Consider the following 21,046-nt stretch of genomic DNA (forward strand, 5'->3'; position numbering starts at 1 on the left):
GGCTCGAGGCTCCATGCTGTCAGCATAGAGCCTGATGAGGGGCTCAAACTCATGAACTGTGAGATCATGACCTGAGCCAAAGTCATAGGCTTAACTGACTGAGCCCCCCAGGTGCCCCAAGCACATATTTTTTAATTAAGCATTTATTCTTTTTTTTAAACATTTTTTTTTTTTAGTGTTTTATTTATTTTTAGGAGAGAGAGAGAGACAGCATGAGCAGGGGAGGGTCAGAGAGAGAGGGAGTCACAGACTGAAACAGGCTCCAGGCTCTGAGCCGGCAGTCAGCACAGAGCCCGATGCGGGGCTCGAACCCACGAACCGCAAGATCATGACCTAAGCGAAAGTCGGACGCTTAACCGACTAAGCCACCCAGGCGCCCCAATTAAGCATTTATTCTGATGCAGGCCCCCAGAAGTTCATACAGCCTGCTTTCTAGTCTCAATCAAAATCTTCCTACGCCAGCCATCTTTTATAGGAGTGACAAAGGAATCAATTGCCTTTCTGAGAAGTGCAGGCCACAGGCCTCCCTGGAATCTAAACCCTGTTGATGCAAAGGTGGAGTCTGTCTCAAAATACCTGGGCCCTTGCACATGCCTGACTGCTGTAACTCTATTCACACGAGGATGGACAGGGTCTTAAACATGTTTGCCAACTACTTATCTGCCTTTATTAAGGAAAGCCGATTGCTTCCATTCATGCTTTTAAACAAGTGATTAATAAGTCAGTAAAAATTCCCTCGGCAAGCCCTCAAGCACTGGCAGCTGAGCATTGCTGAGGAGTCTATGGAGACGGAGGAACCCAGGTAACACTCACCTTAATATCACACCGGACTGCGGTAGGATTAAGGCAGCTCCAGCCATCACAGCACTGAGTTATTTTTTTTTAATGTTTTTATTTATTATTGAGAGAGAGAGAGAGACAGACAGACAGAGAGCATGAGTTGGGGAGGGGCAGAGAGAGAGGGAGACACAGAATCTGAAACAGCCTCCAGGCTCTGAGCTAGCTGTCAGCATAGAACCCGACGTGAGGCTCAAACCCACGAACCATGAGATCATGATCTGAGCCAAAGTCAGATGCTTAACAGACTGAGCCACCCAGGCGNCTGAGTAGTCAGCACAGAGCCCCACACGGGGCTTGAACTCACAGATGGTGAGATCATGACCTGATCCGAAGTCGGATGCTCAACTGACTGAACCACCCAGGTGCCCCTGGCTGTTTGGTGTCACTTCTTATAAGGGCACTAATCCTGTCCTGGGGCTCCATCCTCATGACCCCATCTAAATCTAGTTATTTCCCAAAGGCCCCACCTCCAAACCCCATCCCACTGAGGGTCAGGGCTTCAATGCATGACATTTGGAGGAATGTAATATTCAATGTCTAACAGTCTGCTTCTGGGGAAATGGAGGCAGTGTGGTAGTAGATACTCTCTTCCTGCCTCAGCGTGGACCTGCCTCAGCACCATGGGAGGCGCTGTTGTTTGCACTGAAGGGGTCCCCCTCCCTATGACGTTCCTCTGCCTGGCCTGTTCCCCTCCCTCCCTACCCCTTTGAGGCCATGTAGAACATGATAATAAGAGCTCGCACTGTGAAGCTTTTGTGCATTATCTCGTTGGTCCCAACAGCAGCCTGCTGAAATAGTGTCTTAGGGTAGGCTGCCTACCAGCAGAGCCCAAGTGGTGATTTTTGTGCGATTGCTGTATTAGTGGTGAGCTCCCAGGAGGAGAGGAGGGGGAACAGCGGGGGTGTGGGCTTAGTTGGAGTCTGTCCAGTTTGATCCCATGGGGAGCTCTGGGACACGAATCACTCACTCCACAAGGTTGGTCTGGGGTGGGGGCGAGGTGGGGGCGAGGTGGGACTGGGGGCCGTTGCTTCCCGGACAAGATAGCCATTGTCTGGAGGAGGGGAATTGTCTGCGCTACGCCATCGGCCCTTAAGCAAGGAGCGGGACACGGGTGTTCTGCTGGGAAGGGGGATCTGGCACCCCCTCCAGACTGTTAATCCTCTTATAAGGAAGAGCCTGAATTTTAGGAGGTTTGAATTGCTTACCACACACAACTACTAAGTGATTTAGTCTGGGATCATCCTTTGAAGCACTGCCCTGTTCTGGGGTCAGAAAGAGTCCTTTGTACCCTGCAGGGTCTCTCTGTCCCCCACCTCCCCTTTCTCTCATAGCTTTGCCATTCATGGGGTCTAGGAAGACTAGCAGCAAAAGCATCCATGTAATTGAGGGGAAGTGGCGAGATAAACAAGCCTCTTTATTCATCCGTCCCCTTGTTCTTGTGAAGATTAAAGAGGATGTTAAGTGTCCACTGCACAGGTCATCATCTGTCTTGTCTGTCACGGTGAACATGTGAAAGCATTCACCCCTGGGGTCACCCGGTCCTGGAGGCAAAATCTCAAGTTTTAATGAGAGTGCTTTCCTTCCCCCAACAGAATCTTCTGGAAATTCAGACCTACGTCACCATCCTGCAGCAGATTGTCCAGACCACCCCTCAAGCATCTGCCATTACAAGTGGGATGAGGGAGGTAAGAATTGGAACCCAGGCTGCCTGGAGAGGGCGCTTACACTCCCAAGGGCCTAGTTTAGCAGAGACTCAGGTGAGGTGTCAGGTGGAGTGGGACAGGTTGGACCAGGCGCCCGAGCTGCGCTGCGCTCACTGGCTGCGCTCTCACTCTGTGTTCGCCTTTGAAGTTTACCCTTCCATTCTTTTACTCGGACTGGGAACACTGGTATTTAGACATCTGAAGACACAAACTGTGTCCCTGACCATTGTCTTAGGCATTTTCTCTTGAGAATTCCAGGCCATTCTTCCTTGTGTAGTTCATAAGAAACTGCCAGACTGTTCCCCAATGCAGTTTGCACTGTTGCAGTCCATCAGCGAGGAGAAAATTCGCATTTCTGTTGTTTTGCGTCCTTGCCAGGACTGGGGATGTTAGGTTTTCGTTCTGTTTGTGCTTTTTGCTCTTCTAACAGGTGTGTTGGGTATCTTACTGTGGTTTTAATTGTGTCCCCCTGTGACTAACGATGTTGAGCATCTTCTTGTGGGCTTATTTGCCATCCATGTCTTTTTTTTTTTTTTTTTGTGGTATCTGATCCAGTCTTTTGCCCATTTAAAAAAAAGTGTTTGTTTTCTTATTCTCCTTATCAATTGGACCATGAATTTTGAGCCCCAGACAGTTCAGGACTATATTTTCAACATTGGCCTCTGTTAATGATTATGTGAGTTTGTTGTATGAAAACTACTGGGGAAAAAATAGAGATTACAGAAGCTGACTTAAAAAAAATTTTTTTTTACTGTTTATGTATTTTTGAGAGAGAGAGAGAGAGCAAGAGCAAGAGTGCAAACCATGGAGGGGCAGAAAGAGGGAGATACAACATCCAGAACAGGTTCCAGGCTCTGAGAACAGAGCCTAATGTGGGGTTTGAACTGCAAGATCATGACCTGAGCTAAAGTCAGATGCCTAGCCAGCTGAGCCACCCAGGTGCCCCTGAAGCTGATTGTTTTAAAATGTGAATTTAGAAGTAAAAGCCTATTTCTTAAAAAAAATTTTTTTTAAACGTTTATTTAGTTTTGAGAGAGAGAGAGAGAACTCGCATGCAAGTGTGAGTAGGGGAGGGGCAGAGAGAGCGCGACACAGAACCCAAAGCAGGCTCCAGGCTCTGAGCTGTCTGCACAGAGCCCAACACGGCGCTTGAAGACAGAAGTCAGATGCTTAACCGACTGAGTCACCCAGTGGCCCCCTCATTTCTGAGGGAATGTTCCACATTCTTTCTTCACTGTGCTCTCTAGCTGCTGGTGTAGTGTTTCCCTAATGTAATTTAATGGATTTTGTGATGCACGCATGATGCATGTAAAAATAAAGTGACAATAATGCAGATTAAAACAAAAATGTCCAGAGGCTGTGGTAGGCTGATACAAGGTTTGGGGGGACTGGTCAACTGGTGAAATTCTGGTATTTTGCAAGGACAACTTAGGACAGTGGTGCTCAAACCCACTGACACTTGGAATCGCCTGGAAGCCTGCCTAGACCACACCCCAAGTCAGTTAATCAGCCTCCTGGCAGGTGTAGCCCTGACCCAGTCATTTAGAAGCTCCGAGGGCAGCGTGTGGACAAGCTGCAGAACCCACGGACAGGGGGGCTGGCTGCTTGGGTCTTTTTGTTTTAATGTAATACTTTTTATAGCAAAGCTAAAGAAATCCCAGAACTTCTTTTAGAAGACACTTTATTTTTTTAAAATGTTTATGTTTTTTAAATGTTTCATTTATTTCTGAGAGAGAGAGAGAAACAGCGTGAGCAGGGGAGGGTCAGAGAGAGAAGGAGATACAGAATCTGAAACAGGCTCCAGGCTCTGAGCTAGCTGTCAGCACAGAGCCTGACATGGGGCTTGAACCCACGATCTGTGAGATCATGACCTGAGCTGAAGTCGGATGTTTAATCGACTGAGCCATCCAGGCGCCCCCTTTTTTTCTTTTTTATGTTTTGAGAGAGATAGAGAGTGCAGGGGAGGCGCAGAGAGAGACACACAGAGAATCCCAAGCAGGCTCCACACAGTCAGCTCAGAGCCTGCCTTGGGGCTCAAACTCATGAACCATGAGATCATGAGCTGAGCTAAAATCAAGAGTCAGACGTTTAACCAACTGAGCCACCCAGACGCTCCCAGGTTCAGTTCTTGATGAGGGCCTGCTCCCTGGTTTGTAGACAGCTGCTGCCTTGCTGGGTCCTCATATGGTGTCTCCTTGGTGCATCTTGGAAAGAGAGAGCCCTCTCTTCCTCTTCCTATAAGGACACTAATCCCACCATGAGGGCCCCATCCTCATGACCTCACCTAGACCTAATCATCTCCTCCAGGCTCCAACCTTTAAGACCATTGGGGGTCAGGGCTTGAGCATATGAATTGGGGTGGGGGCACATGAGCACGAAGAACCCTCTGAGCCCCTTTACCCTCTGGATTTCCTCACACATCAGGCACAGCGAGCGCTGAGTCTGGCTTTCTTTGTGCAGGAGAAGCTCCTGACAGAACGGGAAGCCGCTGCCCTGCAGAGCCAGCTGGAGGAATGCCGGGAGGTGGTGTGCCTCCTGCAGGCACAGCGAGCCGAGCTACAGGCCCAGGTAGGCGCCACACCCTCGAGTCCGCTGCTCGCGTTGGGCTTTCCCACCACACATGTCAGTTGAGCTTTACGACACATTTTATTCGGGTGTCACGCGCATGCAGGAAAGTGTATGAGTATCCGTCTGAGGGAATTCTCACGAGCTTAACACGCCTGTGTGTCCAGTGCTCAGGGCCAGAAACAGGCCGTCCTGAGCAGTGTGACCAGCCTTCCTGCTTGAAGTGAGGATTTCCCAGGATGTAGGACGTTCACGCCCGGACTGGCCAAGCCCCGGACAAACGGGAACCATGGGTCACACTATTTCCAGGCCCCTCAGGGGTTCCCCTTGTGCCTGCTTTGAGTCACCCCCCAACCACCACCAAGGGTAAGGCTCTCCTGACTCCTGCACAATAGACCCGTTTGGCTGCTTTAACCTTATTCTTAAAAATAAGAAGAGATGGACACATATTGGGATTTTTATTCTCCCATTCTATGCTTCCTGCTTCTCTTTCCACGACCTAAAATCTCTCCTTTGGAATTTGATTACAGGCTTGGGAGGGGGCAGTCGTGTCAGTGTTTGCCTAACCTCAGGATTCATTAGTGTAAAGTTCCCATTTCCACCACTCCCTCTGCGTCCCCCCCCCTTTTTTTTTTTGGCAAAGCTTAATTTGAAAACTAAAGTCACCGGAAGAACGCTCTCCTGTTTCCGTGGCCTTCCTTCTTGGTTAGTGAGCTCCGTGGCTCATCCCCTTGACTCCTTCAGGTCTGCACCCATTTCAGTCCCCTTCTGATGGGAGATATTGGGTTAAAATACTAAACCTTCATAGCCTGTGCAATTGCGCTTCTTAAGTCTAAAAAATAAATGGATGCTTGGTTTGACAAGGACACTTGAAAGGACAGGAGAACATAAAGTTTTAAAAATTGGACTATTTAAGAAACCTGGAACATTTATATGTCATATGTTACTCTGTCCCTATCCCTCCAATGTCTGCAAAATCAAAAACAGTTAAAGGCACAACTGATCTGGTGCTTTTGTAGGTATTTGGTGCCCTCCAAATCTGCCCGGGATCTCATGCGGGGACCACTGAGTTCTGGAATCTTCCTTTCTGCCCCACCACACACTGTCACTATGCAGCAACTCTCAGGGGGCCACTGAAAGCAAACCAGGGTCAGGTGATTGTCTCCCGAGGTAAAAATCACAGCTGGAGAAATCAAGAACTACCCTTAAACTCATCCTTTCATGACAAACCATGGGTTGGGGACCAGACGCACCATTTTGGTGACTTGGTAATTTGTGGTTTCCTCTGAGGCCCCAGAAGAATGGAGCGAGCATGAGTGAATGTGTGTGTGTATGTGTGTATGTGTATGCATGTCATGTGTTTATATATGTAGATGTGCATGTGTATATATGTGCATGTGTGTGCACGTTGTACACTATATGTATATATTTATATTTGTATATGTGTATAAGCCTGTGTATATGTGTGTATGTGTATATATGTACACCTTTGTATGAATGTATGTGTGTTTATGTATGTACATGTGTATGTGTGCACGCATGTGTGTGTGAATGAGAGACTGGAGAAGTGGATGCAAGCCCACTGGTCTTAGAGACTGGTATTTTCCAAAACACTGTTTACAACTTATTATTGGGTTGTAAAATGAATTCAGCAGAATTGAGTGGCAGTAATAAAGAAGAAATTGACAACACTAGACTAAGGTAGAATAAGAAATAACAGAGTGCATGGCATGTAACAGTGGGATTTGTTTTGTGAAGCCTGTATTTTAAAATCTGTGTTTGCATATTTAAATATATATATATTTGTTCAAATGCACACACACACACACACAGGCACACACATACATTTGTATGATGTACATGGTTTGTGGTGTTAAATGTGGCTCTTCCAATGGGCGTGGTGACAAAGTTGAAAACCCTGCCCTAGAGACCGAGAAATTGAAAGAGCCCAGCTGATGTGGTAAATTCCACTTCCGGGGCAAAAAAGTTTCTGTTTCTATGTGCATATATTTATTTGTTGAATGTAAAAGTAAGACATTTCATAAAGGCTTAACCTAGTTTCCGAGAACGTGAAATTAATCTGTCTGCTTGGCCACCTGTCCCCTTCCCCATAGTTGCTGCAGGAAGACTGGTCTTGCTCTGATGTTGTCGTCTCTCTAAATCGGGGGTCTTCACATTTTCTGTGCCCTGCCCCACCCCCCAGCAGTCTGGCAAAGTCCATGGTCCACTTCTCAGAAAGGTGTTAAAGTCATATATAAAATGAGGTACATGTAATTAAAAGGAAACCAATTATATTGAACCAGTTATCAAAATATTACCAAGTCATTTTCTATATAATAATATATGTGCTTATATCAAATAAAACTAGCAGTGGGTCTAATGAAACAAGCTGTATTCATTTTCTCTCGATGCTATAAGACATTACTATACCTGCAAGGGCTTGAAATAGTAGTCCTTTGTCTCACATTTCCATAAATTAGAAGGCTGGGCAGGCTTGGTTGGTTTTTCTGCTCTCTGTCTTACAAGGCTGATAGAGAAGTGTCAGCCGGCCTTCTTATCTGGAGGCTCTCAGTGGAGAATCTTCCAGTCTCGATCAAGTTGTTGGCAGAATTCAGTTCTGTGTGCAGGTGGGATTAAGAACTCCATTTCTTTGCTGGCTACCGGCTAGGAGCTATTTCTAGAAGCCGCACACATCCCTTGGCATATGGCCTCCTCCATCCTCAAATCCAGCATCTGCACATGGACTGTTTCTCAGGCATCTAATCTCTCTGATTTCTGCTTTTAAGGGCTCATGTGATCAGGCATAATCTACAAAATCTCCCTATTTTTTTAGGCCAACTGATTAAGAGCCTTAATCACATCTGCAAAGTCCCTTTTGCCACATAACAACATATTCATGGGCCTAAAGCTTAGGGGCAAAGGTCATGAAGATCTAAAGTCTGACGAATTAGTACTGATTAAAATGCAGATATATCAGGTCCCACCCAAGAGTTTCTGATTCAGTAGTTCTGGGATGTGGCCCAAGAATTTGCATTTCTAGATTTCCAGCTGATGATGCTTCTGGTCTGGGAATCACCCTTTGAGAACACTGGTGTAGGGTGGGTCCCAGGTTGGGTCAGAATGTTCTACGTCTGGTCTACCTGAGTCCCCGGCTTGGGTCTTTCACATCCTATTCAGGAGATATTCATGGCTGGCTTTTTGTTGATTTTGAAAGGTTCTAGTGATTGCCCAATGGAGTGGCTAAGTTGAGTGCTTTAAGGGAGATTTGGTGACTTAGCCCCTCAGCAGAGCCAGTGCTGTGACTAGGGACAAGGGAGGGGGGTGGGGAAGGGAGAACTCCCTGTAGCTTGAGTGCTCCAACCTGGCAGAATCAAGGCATCTGGTTCTGCTTGTGGCTGGAGCTTCTGATGCTTCCAGAGCCCTCTGTAGCGTGGTCCTCAGGGTGAGATCCCTAAACCAGCAACATCAGCATCACCTGGGAACCTGTCAGAAATGCACATTCCCAGGCCCATCCCAGACCTACTGAGTCAGGAACTTTGGGGGGGGAGGGCAGCAATTTCTGTTTTAACAAGCCCTCCAGGTGGTTTTGCAGGCTCAAGTTTAAGAACACTAGTCCAGGGGTGTCTGGGTGGTTCAGTCAGTTAAGCATCCAACTTCAGCTCAGGTCATGATCTCACATTTCGTGGGTTCAAGCCCTGTGTTGGGCTCTATGCTGACAGCTCAGAGCCTGGAGTCTGTTTCGGGTTTTCTGTGTCTCCCTCTCTCTCTGGCCCTCCCCAGCTCATGCCCTGTCTCTCTCAAAAATAAATAAACATTAAAAAACAAAAACAAAAAACCAGACACTAGTCCAAAGGATGGAAGGAACAGCACTCTCAAAGCTGGCAGCCCCTTCTTTGAAGCCGAACACAGTCCATGCATGAGACCACTGGGATGACACTTCCTAGAGGCGGAAGAAAAGGAACAGGCACTTCTGGCTCCCTAAATTACCTTTCACTGAGAGTTTCTGAGACAGGGAAGTGGAAAAGGTCATGTGTTACTTGGAAGGAATGAACCTCCCAGGTATCATTTCTCATTAAAGTTGCCTAGCACCATCTAGTGGTAGATTTTGGAAAGACAGCATGTAATCCATGAAGGATACTTGTCTTCTTCCGTTTTCTTCTTAGATTGCTTTTTCTTTTTTTTTAAATTGAAAAAATTAGTATACAGTGTTATGTTAATTTCACGAGTACAATGTAATGATTCAATAATTCTATGTGTCAGTGCTTGAAGATAAGTGTACTTTTAATCCCCTTTATCTTTTTCACCCATCCCCTCTGTCCCCTCCGCTCTGGTAACCACCAGTTTGTTCTCTGTATTTAAGAGTATTTTCTTTGTCTGTTTTTTCCTTTGTTTGTCCATTTACTTTGTTCCTTAAGTTCCACATGTGAGTGAAATCATATGGTATATGTCTTTTTCTGATTTATTTCACGTAGCATTATACCCATCCATGTTGTTGCAAATGGAGTAATCTCTTTCTTTTTTACGGCTTGAGTGGTATTCCATTGTATACCACATCTTCTTCAGCCATTTATCTACTAAATGGGAGGAAATATTGCAAATGACATATCCAATAATGGGTTAATATCCAAAATATATAAAGAACTTATACAATTTAACACCAAAAAACAACTAATCCAGTTAAACATGGGTAGAGGACCTGAATAGATATTTTTCCAAAAAAGACATATAGATGACCAACAGACACATGAAGAGATGCTCAACATCACTCATCAGCAGGGAAATGCAAATCACAGCCACAATGAGGTATCACCTTACACGTATCAGAGTGGCTAAAATCAAAAACACAAGAAACAACAAGTGTTGGTGAGGATGTGGAGAAAAGGGAACCTGTTTCCTTTTTAAAGAAGACCTTGAATCCAAAGGAATCTGGGAGCCTAAGAGGACCCAAGCAGGACGTCACCCGTCCAGATGGGGCTTACTGTGTGGCACTGCCAGGGTCTGGTTGACCCATGCTGTGCAAAGGCAAGCCCCACACCTGTGCTTGAATGCTGACTCCTTCATTCATCCATGACTGCCAAGCTCCGTGTGAGGTTCAGGGAATACTGATCAGAGCTTGATGTAGCTCCTGCCTGCAGCAGCTCTCAGACTATCTAAACCATCCAAGGAGAAACACAGCAGTCACTCTTGTTCAAGATGAAGTTCATATTGCTGCACAGCCCACCCCATCCACCTGCCTCGCTCTCCAGTCTCCATGTGGCCACTTCCCTCCAAGAAATCCTGGGCTGGGAGTGAGCTGCTCTCTCTTCTCTTCTTCTCCTGACCCCCCTGTGGCACCTGTCCCTTTACTCATCACTTTTCCTCTTTCTGGAAGCACCTTCTCTTTTTCAGTACCTAGGACTGGCCTTCTCTGACACCTCCCAGTACCTGAGGGCCTCCACAACCTTTGTGATGCCCTGGGCCTGTCGCTGTGATTGAGCCACCTCCCCCACACCGGGCTGTAGGCTCTTCGGAGGAGCGTCCGTGTCTCATTCTCAGGCAGCCAAGCAGGTGTCAAGGTTGCTCACATCAGAGATGTCTCTTCAGCCCCCTTTAAGGTGGTTAAAGTGGGGCTCTTATTATTTTCCTTGAACACCCCTCTTCTGATGAGTAGTTTAAATCATTGAGCTGTAAAAACCACACTGATGTAGATATAAATCCGGTGTTGTAAAGCCAGTCAACACGTCACTGGACACAGCGGAGTCTTGGTGACACAGGCAGAGTTATGCAGAGCGCCAGTGCCTGAAAGGAAGACACCTTTTAGTGGTGCCTAGAGCCTCCTCCTGGGGCAGGCACCCCTCCCACACATTCTGCCAGAGGACAGCCATCACCCACCCACTCAGCCACTCCCAACAACAAACCACCAGCTCATGAGATAGACAACAAATCATGCTTGCCCTGCAGGGCTCAAAGGTTATAGATGACATTCTTCTTGTTTCTGATTTCCCAGTTAGTGACAATGCTTTGCCATCCTGTTTACCATTTAGAAGTTTGCTAAGTGGATGTGCTCAGGGGCAGAGGGGTCTGTGTGTGGGTCACCCTGAGTCCCTCCCTAGGTCTTCAGTGAGAACACGCTGGTGATGCTTGCCTGGTGATGTGTAGGAATAGGGGGTTTCCCAAGAGCCTGGAGGGAGTGGGTGAGTGAGTGCGTGAGTGCATGAGTGAGTGAGTGTGTGTGTGTGTGTGTGTGTGTGTGTCCTGCTCACCTGCAGCTGGGAGGAGGCTGATGCAGGGAGGCCCATGGCTTCAGGAAGTGTCGCAGACCCTGCACAGGTGGCTCTGAATCCTGTATTTATTGGCAAGTCACTTTGCCTGTGTGTCTCAGTCTCCTCATCTGGAAAGTGGGAGCAATAGCAGCCCCTCCCCCGTAAGGTTGTTGTGAGGCTGATGACTTGCTCCAGGGGAGAACTTGCCAGCACAAACCATTATTCTCTTGCTGATTGCGGAACCCATACCCAAAGGGGGCAATAGATTCGCTTCACATGTAATCTTTGGTTGTTTTTACTCTGTTCTGGAACACTTTAAACGTATATAAAAGTGAGAGAACAGTCTCAGGAGCCCCCAGACCTCCATCCTCCAACACATGGTCCCTCTTATATCACCTGCCCCCTCCCCCCCATTCACCCCCATGTAATGGTGAAGCAGTCCCTGACACCAGATCATCTCATCTGGCAATATTCCAACTGTATCTCTAAAAGATGAGGGTTGCTTGCATAGAATGTAAGGCCATTAACCCACCTTAAAAATTTTTTTTAAATATTTATTTATTTTTGAGAGAGAGAGACACACACAGAACACTTGCAGGGGAGGAGCAGAGAGGGAGGGAGACACAGAATGTGAAGCAGGCTCCAGGGTCCAAGCTGTGCTGCCCGGGCCCCAGCATGGCCAGTGTCCCCCAGGTTTGTTCTCTGGACTGCTCCACAGAAAAGGAACGCCTAACTTCAGGGTTCTTCCACTCCTGGATGGCTTCTGGTCTCCAAGATTCGAGCTTCAAAGGGGGCCTTTTAAATTCCTTATTTCCTGGAAGTATTTCCTAGAGGATATGAACCCCGGGATAGGTAAGAAAATGTGGCCGCACCAGGAATCAGTGGTATGCCTTGGTATCTGATATGACAGGTAACTGTTTGAATTTAAAACCTTTTTTTTTTTTAATGAGGAACAGAAACTCGATCAAACTAGCTTAAGCAGGAAAGGGTACACTGTGATTTTATTTTGAAATTATTTTAGAGTTCTCAAACACTGCAAAAATAGCACATCCAGCTTCCCCAAGTGTTAGCACCTTGACTACCACAGTACGAGATAAGGAAATTAACAACAATAGCATCCTTGTAAGAGACTTGACAAAAATTTCACAAATACCCCACCAACGTTTTTTTCTGGTCCCAGATCCTACTTGTAATTTAGGTGTTGTGTTTCCTTAGTCTACCCAATCTGGGATAGTTCCTGCCTTTCTTTGTCTTTCATGACCTTGATGGCCAGTTATTTTGTGGAATGTCCCTCCTTGTGGGCCACCCAATGTTTTTCCAGGATTAAGCTGAGGCTATGCGTTTGTGGCTGGAATGCATAGAGGGAAAGTGTCCTCAGTGTGTCTCATCGGGGGAGTGTCATGTGGGCATGTTTTCTGCCGGTGATGTAACTTGGATCATTTGGTTAAGGTGGTGTCTGCCGGGTTTCTCCACTGTGAAGATAGTACTTTCCCCCCCAGAGGAGCAAGATATAAAAAGGTGGTTGATGAAATTTGAGACAAGGTGTGGGGCAGGAACCAGGAATTCGGATCTGAGGCAGCTGCTTAATCTCTCTCTTTCTTCTCTCTCACAAGCTCTCTCATCTCTGCTCGCCTTTGCCCTTAGGCTTCATTTCTCTGCCCCTCTGAAGAATTGCCTCTCTCAGTTTCTCCAGGCACATTATGAAAGATGGCCACTCCAAAATGGCGGCCCCAAAGTTATATGATCCTGCCATCAACTCTCTGCTATTTCTGAGCTCCCTTTCCAAATTCCACAGGGAAGAAGCATGTGATAGGCCTGTCTGAATCGGGCCCAGCCCTGGTTCTGTAGGTCAGGTTGGGAGAGTGGAGTTGCACTGCTGCTGGGACTCCTCTATGAGTGAGATGGTACAGGCCTCAGTCAAGGGGGATGACATAGACTGGCAGAGACTTCCCGGGGTAATGAATATATGTACCCCTTCTTTTCCTGCTTCCCTCCCTGCTTCCCTCCATCCTTCCTTTCTTCCCTCTTCCTTCCTTTCTTCCTTTCCTTTACTTCCTTCTTCCTTCCATTTTTTCCTTTCCTTCCTTCCTGATGCAGTAGATACATTCCTGAAAACCTTTGTAACCAGGTTTTCAAAGGTCATCATTTAGGGAACTTCACTATTCCAAGGCCATGTCTATATATAAAGTGAGGAATCAGAGGCACCTGGGTGGCTCAGTTGGTTAAGTGTCTGACTCTTGATTTTGGCTCAGGTCATGATCTNAAAAGTGAGGAATCAGGTGTCCTCCTAGGAGTAATCACCCTCTAGATTTGTCCAACATACACATTCAGCTGCATGTGAGATACCTTGTGGCAAACGTACATGAAGTTGAATTCAGATACCTGTCCAGCCCCCCATGACTCACTGTGTGGGCCAGAGAGCAGCACCAGTGGTGTCGTGTGGACACTGGTTAGAACTGTGGAGCCGCTGACCTCTCCCAGACCTGCTGAGTCGGGATCTGCAGTTTAATAGCATCCTCCAGTGGTTCAAATGTGCAGTGAATTTTGGGATGTTCTAGGTACAAGTGACTTTTTGGTTTACTCTGCTTCATTTTGTTTTGAGGACTGATAAGGCACGGTGAATTCTTTTCTACTGGGGAAAATGTGATTGTAAAAGTCATGACTGCACACATACTGAGCTTATTGTAAAAAAGGACACATGTGGCTCTTTGTGCATTGGTGGGAGCTCTTAAAGTGACTGTAAGACCACCTTATATTCTGTCATATTTCTATTTTCCTACCTTAATTTGGACTTGTCCTGCCTTAGTATTTAAATAGTGTTAGCCTGAAGCTACTTTACTTAACCGACTGAGCCACCCAGGCGCCCCATGAAGCTATTTTACGTATACAAAAGTGCATCCACACAGTCTAGCTACTGAAACATATATGTAACTCTACTAGTTAGAAATCAGGAAAAATTAAAGTGCCACAGTGATTAAATAAGAACAAGGAGCACCTGCCCCTGACTTCATTATTTCAGTGAAAATAGCATATTGTCTATTTAGTATGTGGACTTCTTTCTATTTATCTTTAATTTTTTTAATCTTTATTTTTGAGAGAGATAGAGACAGAGTGCAAGTGGGAAAGGGGCAGAGAGAAGGAAGACACAGAATCCAAGCAGGCTCCAGGCTCTGCGCTGAGTGCACAATACCCGACTCGGGGCTCAAACTCACAAAAGCAAGTTCATGACCTGAGCCAAAGTCAGACACTCAACCGACTGAGCCACCCAGGCACCCCTCTTTCTATTTATCTTTTAGCCAGGTTTATGCTAACTCAGAATATGAGTGATCTAGTTTATTTGAATTGTACACTTTATTCCACAGACAGGTTTTCTTTTTGTTTTCTGGGTTTGTCATCCTGAGACGTCTGTGTCCTGGGGAGAAGCAGGGTGGGTTTCCTTACAGCTTTGTCTTTTGCCCACAGACAGCGGCCCTGGAGCATGCTATTAAAGATGCCCACGAGTGTTATGATGATGAGATTCAGCTCTATAACGAGCAGATCGAAACCCTGCGGAAGGAGATTGAGGAGACCGAGAGGAGCCTGGAGAGATCTTCCTATGACTGCCGGCAGCTGGTGGTCGCCCAGCAAACCCTGAAGAATGAGCTGGAGCGGTACCACCGGATCATTGAGAATGAAGGCAACAGGTGCGGTCACAGACGGGCACGGCCCAGAGGCGGTGCGTCTCTCTCTATGTCCTGGCCGCTGGCTTAGTTCCCAGGTCCTCTATGAGTGCTTCCTGTGTGCCAGGCACCGTCCCAGGTGGTAGGGCTGTGGCAGGGGAGGAGTCAGAACCCCATGGCCTCGTGGAGCTGGAATGCTAGCTGGGGAGGCAGCTGACGGATGGCTTTGTAACAGATGACAAGTACCATGGAGTAAATTGTGACGGGGGAGAGGGGAGTGGCAATGGGGCGATGGTGGGAATGTTTGAAATTTTAAGTAGGGTGGTTGCAAAAGACCCCATGGAGAAGGTTGCTTTGGGCCCCACAGGCCTCTGGGGACATAAATGTCTTAGTACGTGGGATGCCTGGGAGTATTTATCCAGATGCTGCTGGTGAGGTGCCTAATGCAGTGCCTGGCACTCGACAAGCGCTCGGAGGTGTTGGTGTTATTACTGCTGCTACTATCATTGTTTTTGTCACCTGGACAGGTCAGTAATGTGACTGTCAATGCACTGGCTGGTCTCGTTCATAATGGAGCTGTGAGTTAAGCTCCATTAACTTCAGGATCACTGAGAAATTATCTGTATCCTTATCCCCTACCCCTGTTCCTACCCTATGTCCTTATCCCTGTCTCTATCCCTGTCCCCCATCCCTGTACTTATCCCTGTCCCTATTCCTATCCCTGTCCCCCATCCCCATCCCTATCTCGTCCCTATCCCCTATTCTTGTCTGTTTCCCTATCCCCTATCACTATCCCCATCCCTACCCCCTATCTCTCTTTCTCTCTCTCTCTATTCCTCTATCTCTATATCATCTAAACCTACAGCCTCCATCATTACTCCGTGTCATTTGGGTGTACTGACACCTACACTTACATCTGCATTTACATCCACATGTGCATGTCATCTACTTCTGTATCATATAATCTGCACCTGTACCAACAGCACTTACATTTAAACGGACACCTATACCTATCCCTACATCTACATCATCTCCGCCTACCCCTACACTTACATCTACACCATCTACATGTATGCCATCTACGCCTCCATCTATATCCTCTACATCCACATCTACAACCACACCTCCATCTACATCCTCTACATCCGTCTACAGCTACACCCCCATCTGCATCATCTACATCCACATCCACATCATTTACATCTCCACCTCCATCTCCGTCATTTACATCCACATCTACACTTCCATCTACATCACATACATCAACATCTCCATCACCTACATCCACATATACATCATCTACATCCACATTTGTATCTATACCTCCATCAACATCACCTCCATCCACATCATCTACATCCACATCTATATCGTCTACATCCACATCTACATCGTCTACATCCACATCTACATCGTCTACATCCACATCTACAACTACACCTACATCTACATTATCTGCATCTTCATACTTCATCTACACCTGCATCATCTAGATCTATGTCATCTTCATGTCTGTGCACACTTACACATGTACCTGTATCAAGTGTGTCTGCACCTACATCATGTCTGTGCTCACCTGTGTTGTGTACATGTGCATCTATCCATATCTGCATCTGCATTATTTATAACTACATCCACATCATCTGTATCTGTGTCCATGTTCATGTCCGTATCCATAGATATTATTCAGAGAGCAGATTGGGGACTCATAGAAGTTACCTCATAGAAGGTCTCTCACTTTATTAAGTTGTGATTCTTTGATTAAGTCTTACTGATTTGGGGAGTTTAGATTGAATTGAAAGAGAGGCATCCAGGATTGCCCCACTAGGAGCAGTTCCTTCCTTGTCTTAGAGTGCTCTGTCTTGGCCATGAGTGCTCCAATGTTCAGCAGAGAAGGCAAGATTTTCTTTTTCTTTCTCTAGTTATGGTCAGTGGATTGTTGTGTAATCCTAAATTATATTTGCGTCACAGTGAACGCTTTATGCACACATGGAAATACGCCTTGAACTGGCATTTAAGTGACTGTGTGAAGATTTTTGTTTTGAAGGCAAGGCTTCACAAAAGGGTCATCGGATAGCCCTCTCATTGGTTTGCTTAAAACTTTGAATTTTGTTGTAATTTCAAGTTGATAGCAACGTCACAAGCACAGAACAAGGAACTCCTGAACACTCTTTTCTCAGACTCACCACTTGTTTATATTTTGTCGCAATTGCTTAATCAATTTTTTCTCTATTTATATATAATGCATATTATTTTTTAAAAAAAGAGTTGGAGATACCATATCCTGCTTGCCCTAAATACTTCCACCTGGGCTTACTACTTTTTTATTAAAACAAGCAAAAACAAAAACTCTGTTCAACAGAGAAGTGGCATTTTATAGATTACAAGCAATCCCTATTTTATAATTCCCCTGTAAGTGTGTTTCACAGTGTATGACTCAAGCTGAAAGAAACCTTCCACATTTTCATCTACTGTATAAGTGTGTGTATGTTTCATGAATAGTGTGATTTAGAGAAAGCTTTCCTCATTTTTGCTCACATTAAAGACTCACTCTTAATCCCCCACCATCTGTTTGGTTTGATGAATTCAAGATGGCAACCATCCTCTTTCTGGTTCTTTCTCCAGGCTGAGCTCCGCCTTCATTGACACTCCTGTTGCCCTGTTCACCCCAAGCCATGGAACCTCTCTTAGCTCTCGGCTTGGTGGGAAAGGTAATGCTTCCTAACCCTGGCTTCTGCTATTTTCCACCATGGAAAAGTGGGGGGAAAAAATCAAACGGCTCTCTTCCTGAACTTAACATGTATGCTTCCTTCTGATCCACTTGGAAATTAAATGCTTTTATGTGAGGTCTTCTCTCCCTCTCTGATTCACTCCCACAGGTGCTGAGGGACTGAGTTAGAAAGCTTACAAGGAGAAAAATCAGACTGGGGGATAGGCCACCTTGGGAATGTCATCCTTGAACTTGAAGCATTAAATTGGGGGGAAATATAATTCAATATTCACTTTAGCAAAGGAAATGAGCTATGCTGTGCCAAAGTGCTTATTAATGCAGTGTCTGGGGCAGAGTCAACGCTCAATTATCCCTCATTTCTCTTCCTTTCAAAACCAAGCAGAACCAGCTTGGTTGGCAAGCATGGCTTCTGCCTTCAACATTTGGTCCTTTGGGGATGGTTTCATGGACCTGAGAGATGTTACCTCACAGCTAAGTCTCCCTGGTGCTATAGGGGACAAGAAGAGGGTGCTGCTAATTGCTCGTACCTATAGTGCCTTCAAATCCATGTCCCTCAGAGAGCTCAGAGGAGTTTGTGGAAGTGGGTTTCAGAGTCAGAACATGTTGGAAGGGGGCCGCAGTCTCAGGGCTGGCTGTAGGAGAATGCGACCACACACAGGGCCCTGTATACACAAGGACAAGCACACACTTGGTGTGGTGCTCGGTTGTGACTGTCTTGAAACTGTATTTTTTTTAAAAACATTTTATTTTGAGAGGTGGGGGTTGGGGGGATGCACATGCATAGGAGAAGGGCTGCGGGAGAGGGAGAGAGAGAATCCCAAGCAGGCTCCACACTGTTAGTGCAGAGCCCAATGTGAGGTTTGAACTCACAAACCACAAGATCATGACCTGAGCTAAAATCAAGAGTCGGGTGCTCAACTGACTGAGCCACCCAAGTGCCCCACTGTCTGGAACTTCTTAATGATTTTGAACAGGGGGCTGCCTTTTCCTCTGGTTCCTGCAAGCCCCCCGCTTCCCCCACACCTGCCCCTAGCAGGCCATCTTTGACATGTCTCTTTGTACATCCCTTTCGCCCTTATGGCTTCATGGTTCATTTCAGCTTTCTGAGTCAGCCCGTGCTAGATGCCTTTGCTTGTCTGTCATCCTCTGGTTCATGGAGGGAGGGCATGGAGAAGACCTTCGAGATGAAACTTGTGTGTGAGTTAGGTTGAAATACCCCATAGATGAAGCAAGGCGAGATTGTGTATGTTTTCTTAAACTTTCAGTTTTTCGTTTTAGCTAGTGTGAAGAAATGAAGACAGCCTTGGGAACAGGGGATTCCTTTCATTTCTGAATTTAGTACCTTGCTTCCTCTCTTGCCCAGGAGGAAAGGGATGCTGCTCAAGGAGCATTTGTATCTATTTAGCTTGGGATGCATGTGGAGCAGGGGAGATTGATTCCCCTGCCTGAAGCCATTCAGAACACACCAGAGGCCCAGCCAGCTTTGCCGTCTCTCCTTTGGGGAAGTCCAGGCGAGGGTAACTCTGTAGATTGAGTTCCATCGACGAGCCTGTAGATCAGTATTCATCATGAGCTCAGCAGGGGCTGGGGTGGGGACACCGAGTGTTATTGGGGTAGAATGTCTCAGTAAGTTGTGCCCAGTGGGGTGGAAACTATGAGTGCCAGAACAGGCAGTAGCTTTCCTCCTCTCTGCAAGCCCAGAGGGATCAAGCGACTTGTCCAGAGTCACCTGGCTGGTTGCAGAGCTGGGACCTTCATGGGGGCCATGAACGCTTCTGGTCAGACCCAGGCATCTTCCCCTCTTCTTTTTGCCCCATGTATGGTAAACTCTACCCCTGTGCTAGGCCTTGGTCTCCAGAACAGCATATTTTCCAGCAAATACATTTTCTTCCTCTTTCATTGACAAACTTGACTTATGCCCCTGCCCCCTCCCCCCCTTTTTTTTAGATCTCACTAGGGCTGTGCAGGATATAACAGCAGCAAAACCAAGACAGAAAGGTCTTCCCAAGAACATTCCAAGGAAAAAGGAGATTATAGCTAAAGACAAAGCTGATGAGAGTCTGGAAAACATACCACTGAAAGGTCCAGAAGACACAAAGCTGGTGCAGGTGGTACCCAAAGAAGAAGGTGAATGTAAGCTCGAATCAGGAGGTGAAGAAGCAAGTCTCCCAACCCCAGAAGGGGCTCCAGAGGACGTGCCAGATGGAGGGCAGATAAGCAAAGCCTTTGGGAAACTGTTCAAGATGGTCAAGGACAAGGTGAAAAGCCCCAAAGAACCCGAGCCTCCAGCTGACCTCTACACTAAAGGGCGGTACGTGCTGGTATCTGGGGATGCCAGTTATGTGGACCCTGGGTTCTGTTCCTCCTCCATCCCGGCCAAAGGTGGAGTGGTTATCTCTATTGAAGATGACTCTCTGCATCGCGACAGCCCTGTGGAGCCCTCTCCTGAGCAGCCGGGTCCCCCTCTGGAGAATGGACAGGGCGATCTTCAGGAGAAGGAAGACAGAAAGCCACCCAACCAGCATCCTGCCGACAAGAAGGATGATTTTAGTGCTGAAGAACTGAAAGGACCTGAGGAGAAACCTGATGACCAGAAGGAGGAGGAGGAGGAGAAGGAGGAGGAGGAGTCCAAGAGGCCTTCTCCCGTGATCCCACCTGGTCCAGAGGGACCGTCTACACCCCAGTCTCAAAGGCCCGGGGTCGGTCCGGATGGATCTGGGGGACATGAGGCTAGGAGCAGCGACCCACAGGAGAGAAGTCTGCCCAGGACTTTGGCATATGAGAAGGTGGAAGTGATGGAATCCATTGAGAAGTTTTCCACAGAGAGCATCCAGACGTATGAAGAAACAGCTGTCATTGTGGAGACCATGATTGGGAAGACAAAGGCAAACAAGAAGAAAGCAGGAGAGAAGAGCTCTTAAAATGCCTGGGCTCAGGGGGAAACAATGTCTTTGGGGCCACTGTAGGGGAAGTGCCTTGATGTTTTAGAACAGAAGACAAAAGAGTGAAGGTTCCTTGTTTGGATTAGACCATAGTTGGCCCTTCTGACATTGCTAATGAAGCCTTAATTAAAAAGTTTTCTTTGCTTGCATACCCTTTGTCTAATTAACAGGGGCCTCAGGAGTGTAGGCGGGGCAGCCGTGCTCAGGACAGGGCTGCCCTGGTCAGGGGTCATCACACCCTGCTCCTTTAAGGAAAGAGACATGCCTTTCATCATGGGTCACGGAGAGACTCGTTAGAGAGTCGACGAGTGTCTGGACTTCACACAGAAACATGCTAGTTGATCCCTGGGTGCCTTTCTATTGC

At 46.8% G+C, this 21,046-nt stretch overlaps 1 protein-coding gene across 1 annotated transcript in view; it reads left to right on the forward strand.

Moving 5' to 3' along the window:
- The window catches only part of BFSP1 (beaded filament structural protein 1), a 54,535-nt gene extending 33,739 nt beyond the window's left edge, over positions 1 to 20,796 (forward strand). Inside the window, exons 6-10 of the mRNA XM_077750221.1 lie at positions 2,433 to 2,525; positions 5,004 to 5,111; positions 14,813 to 15,033; positions 17,635 to 17,720; positions 19,688 to 20,796. Of these exons, the coding sequence (XP_077606347.1) occupies positions 2,433 to 2,525; positions 5,004 to 5,111; positions 14,813 to 15,033; positions 17,635 to 17,720; positions 19,688 to 20,661 (1,482 nt within the window). The 3' untranslated portion in view covers positions 20,662 to 20,796. The remainder of the gene's footprint in view (positions 1 to 2,432; positions 2,526 to 5,003; positions 5,112 to 14,812; positions 15,034 to 17,634; positions 17,721 to 19,687) is intronic.
- The last annotated feature ends 250 nt before the right edge of the window (positions 20,797 to 21,046 follow it).

Source organism: Crocuta crocuta, unplaced genomic scaffold (assembly GCF_008692635.1).
Source record: "Crocuta crocuta isolate KB4526 unplaced genomic scaffold, BGI_CrCroc_1.0 scaffold209, whole genome shotgun sequence".
Lineage (NCBI taxonomy): Eukaryota > Metazoa > Chordata > Mammalia > Carnivora > Hyaenidae > Crocuta > Crocuta crocuta.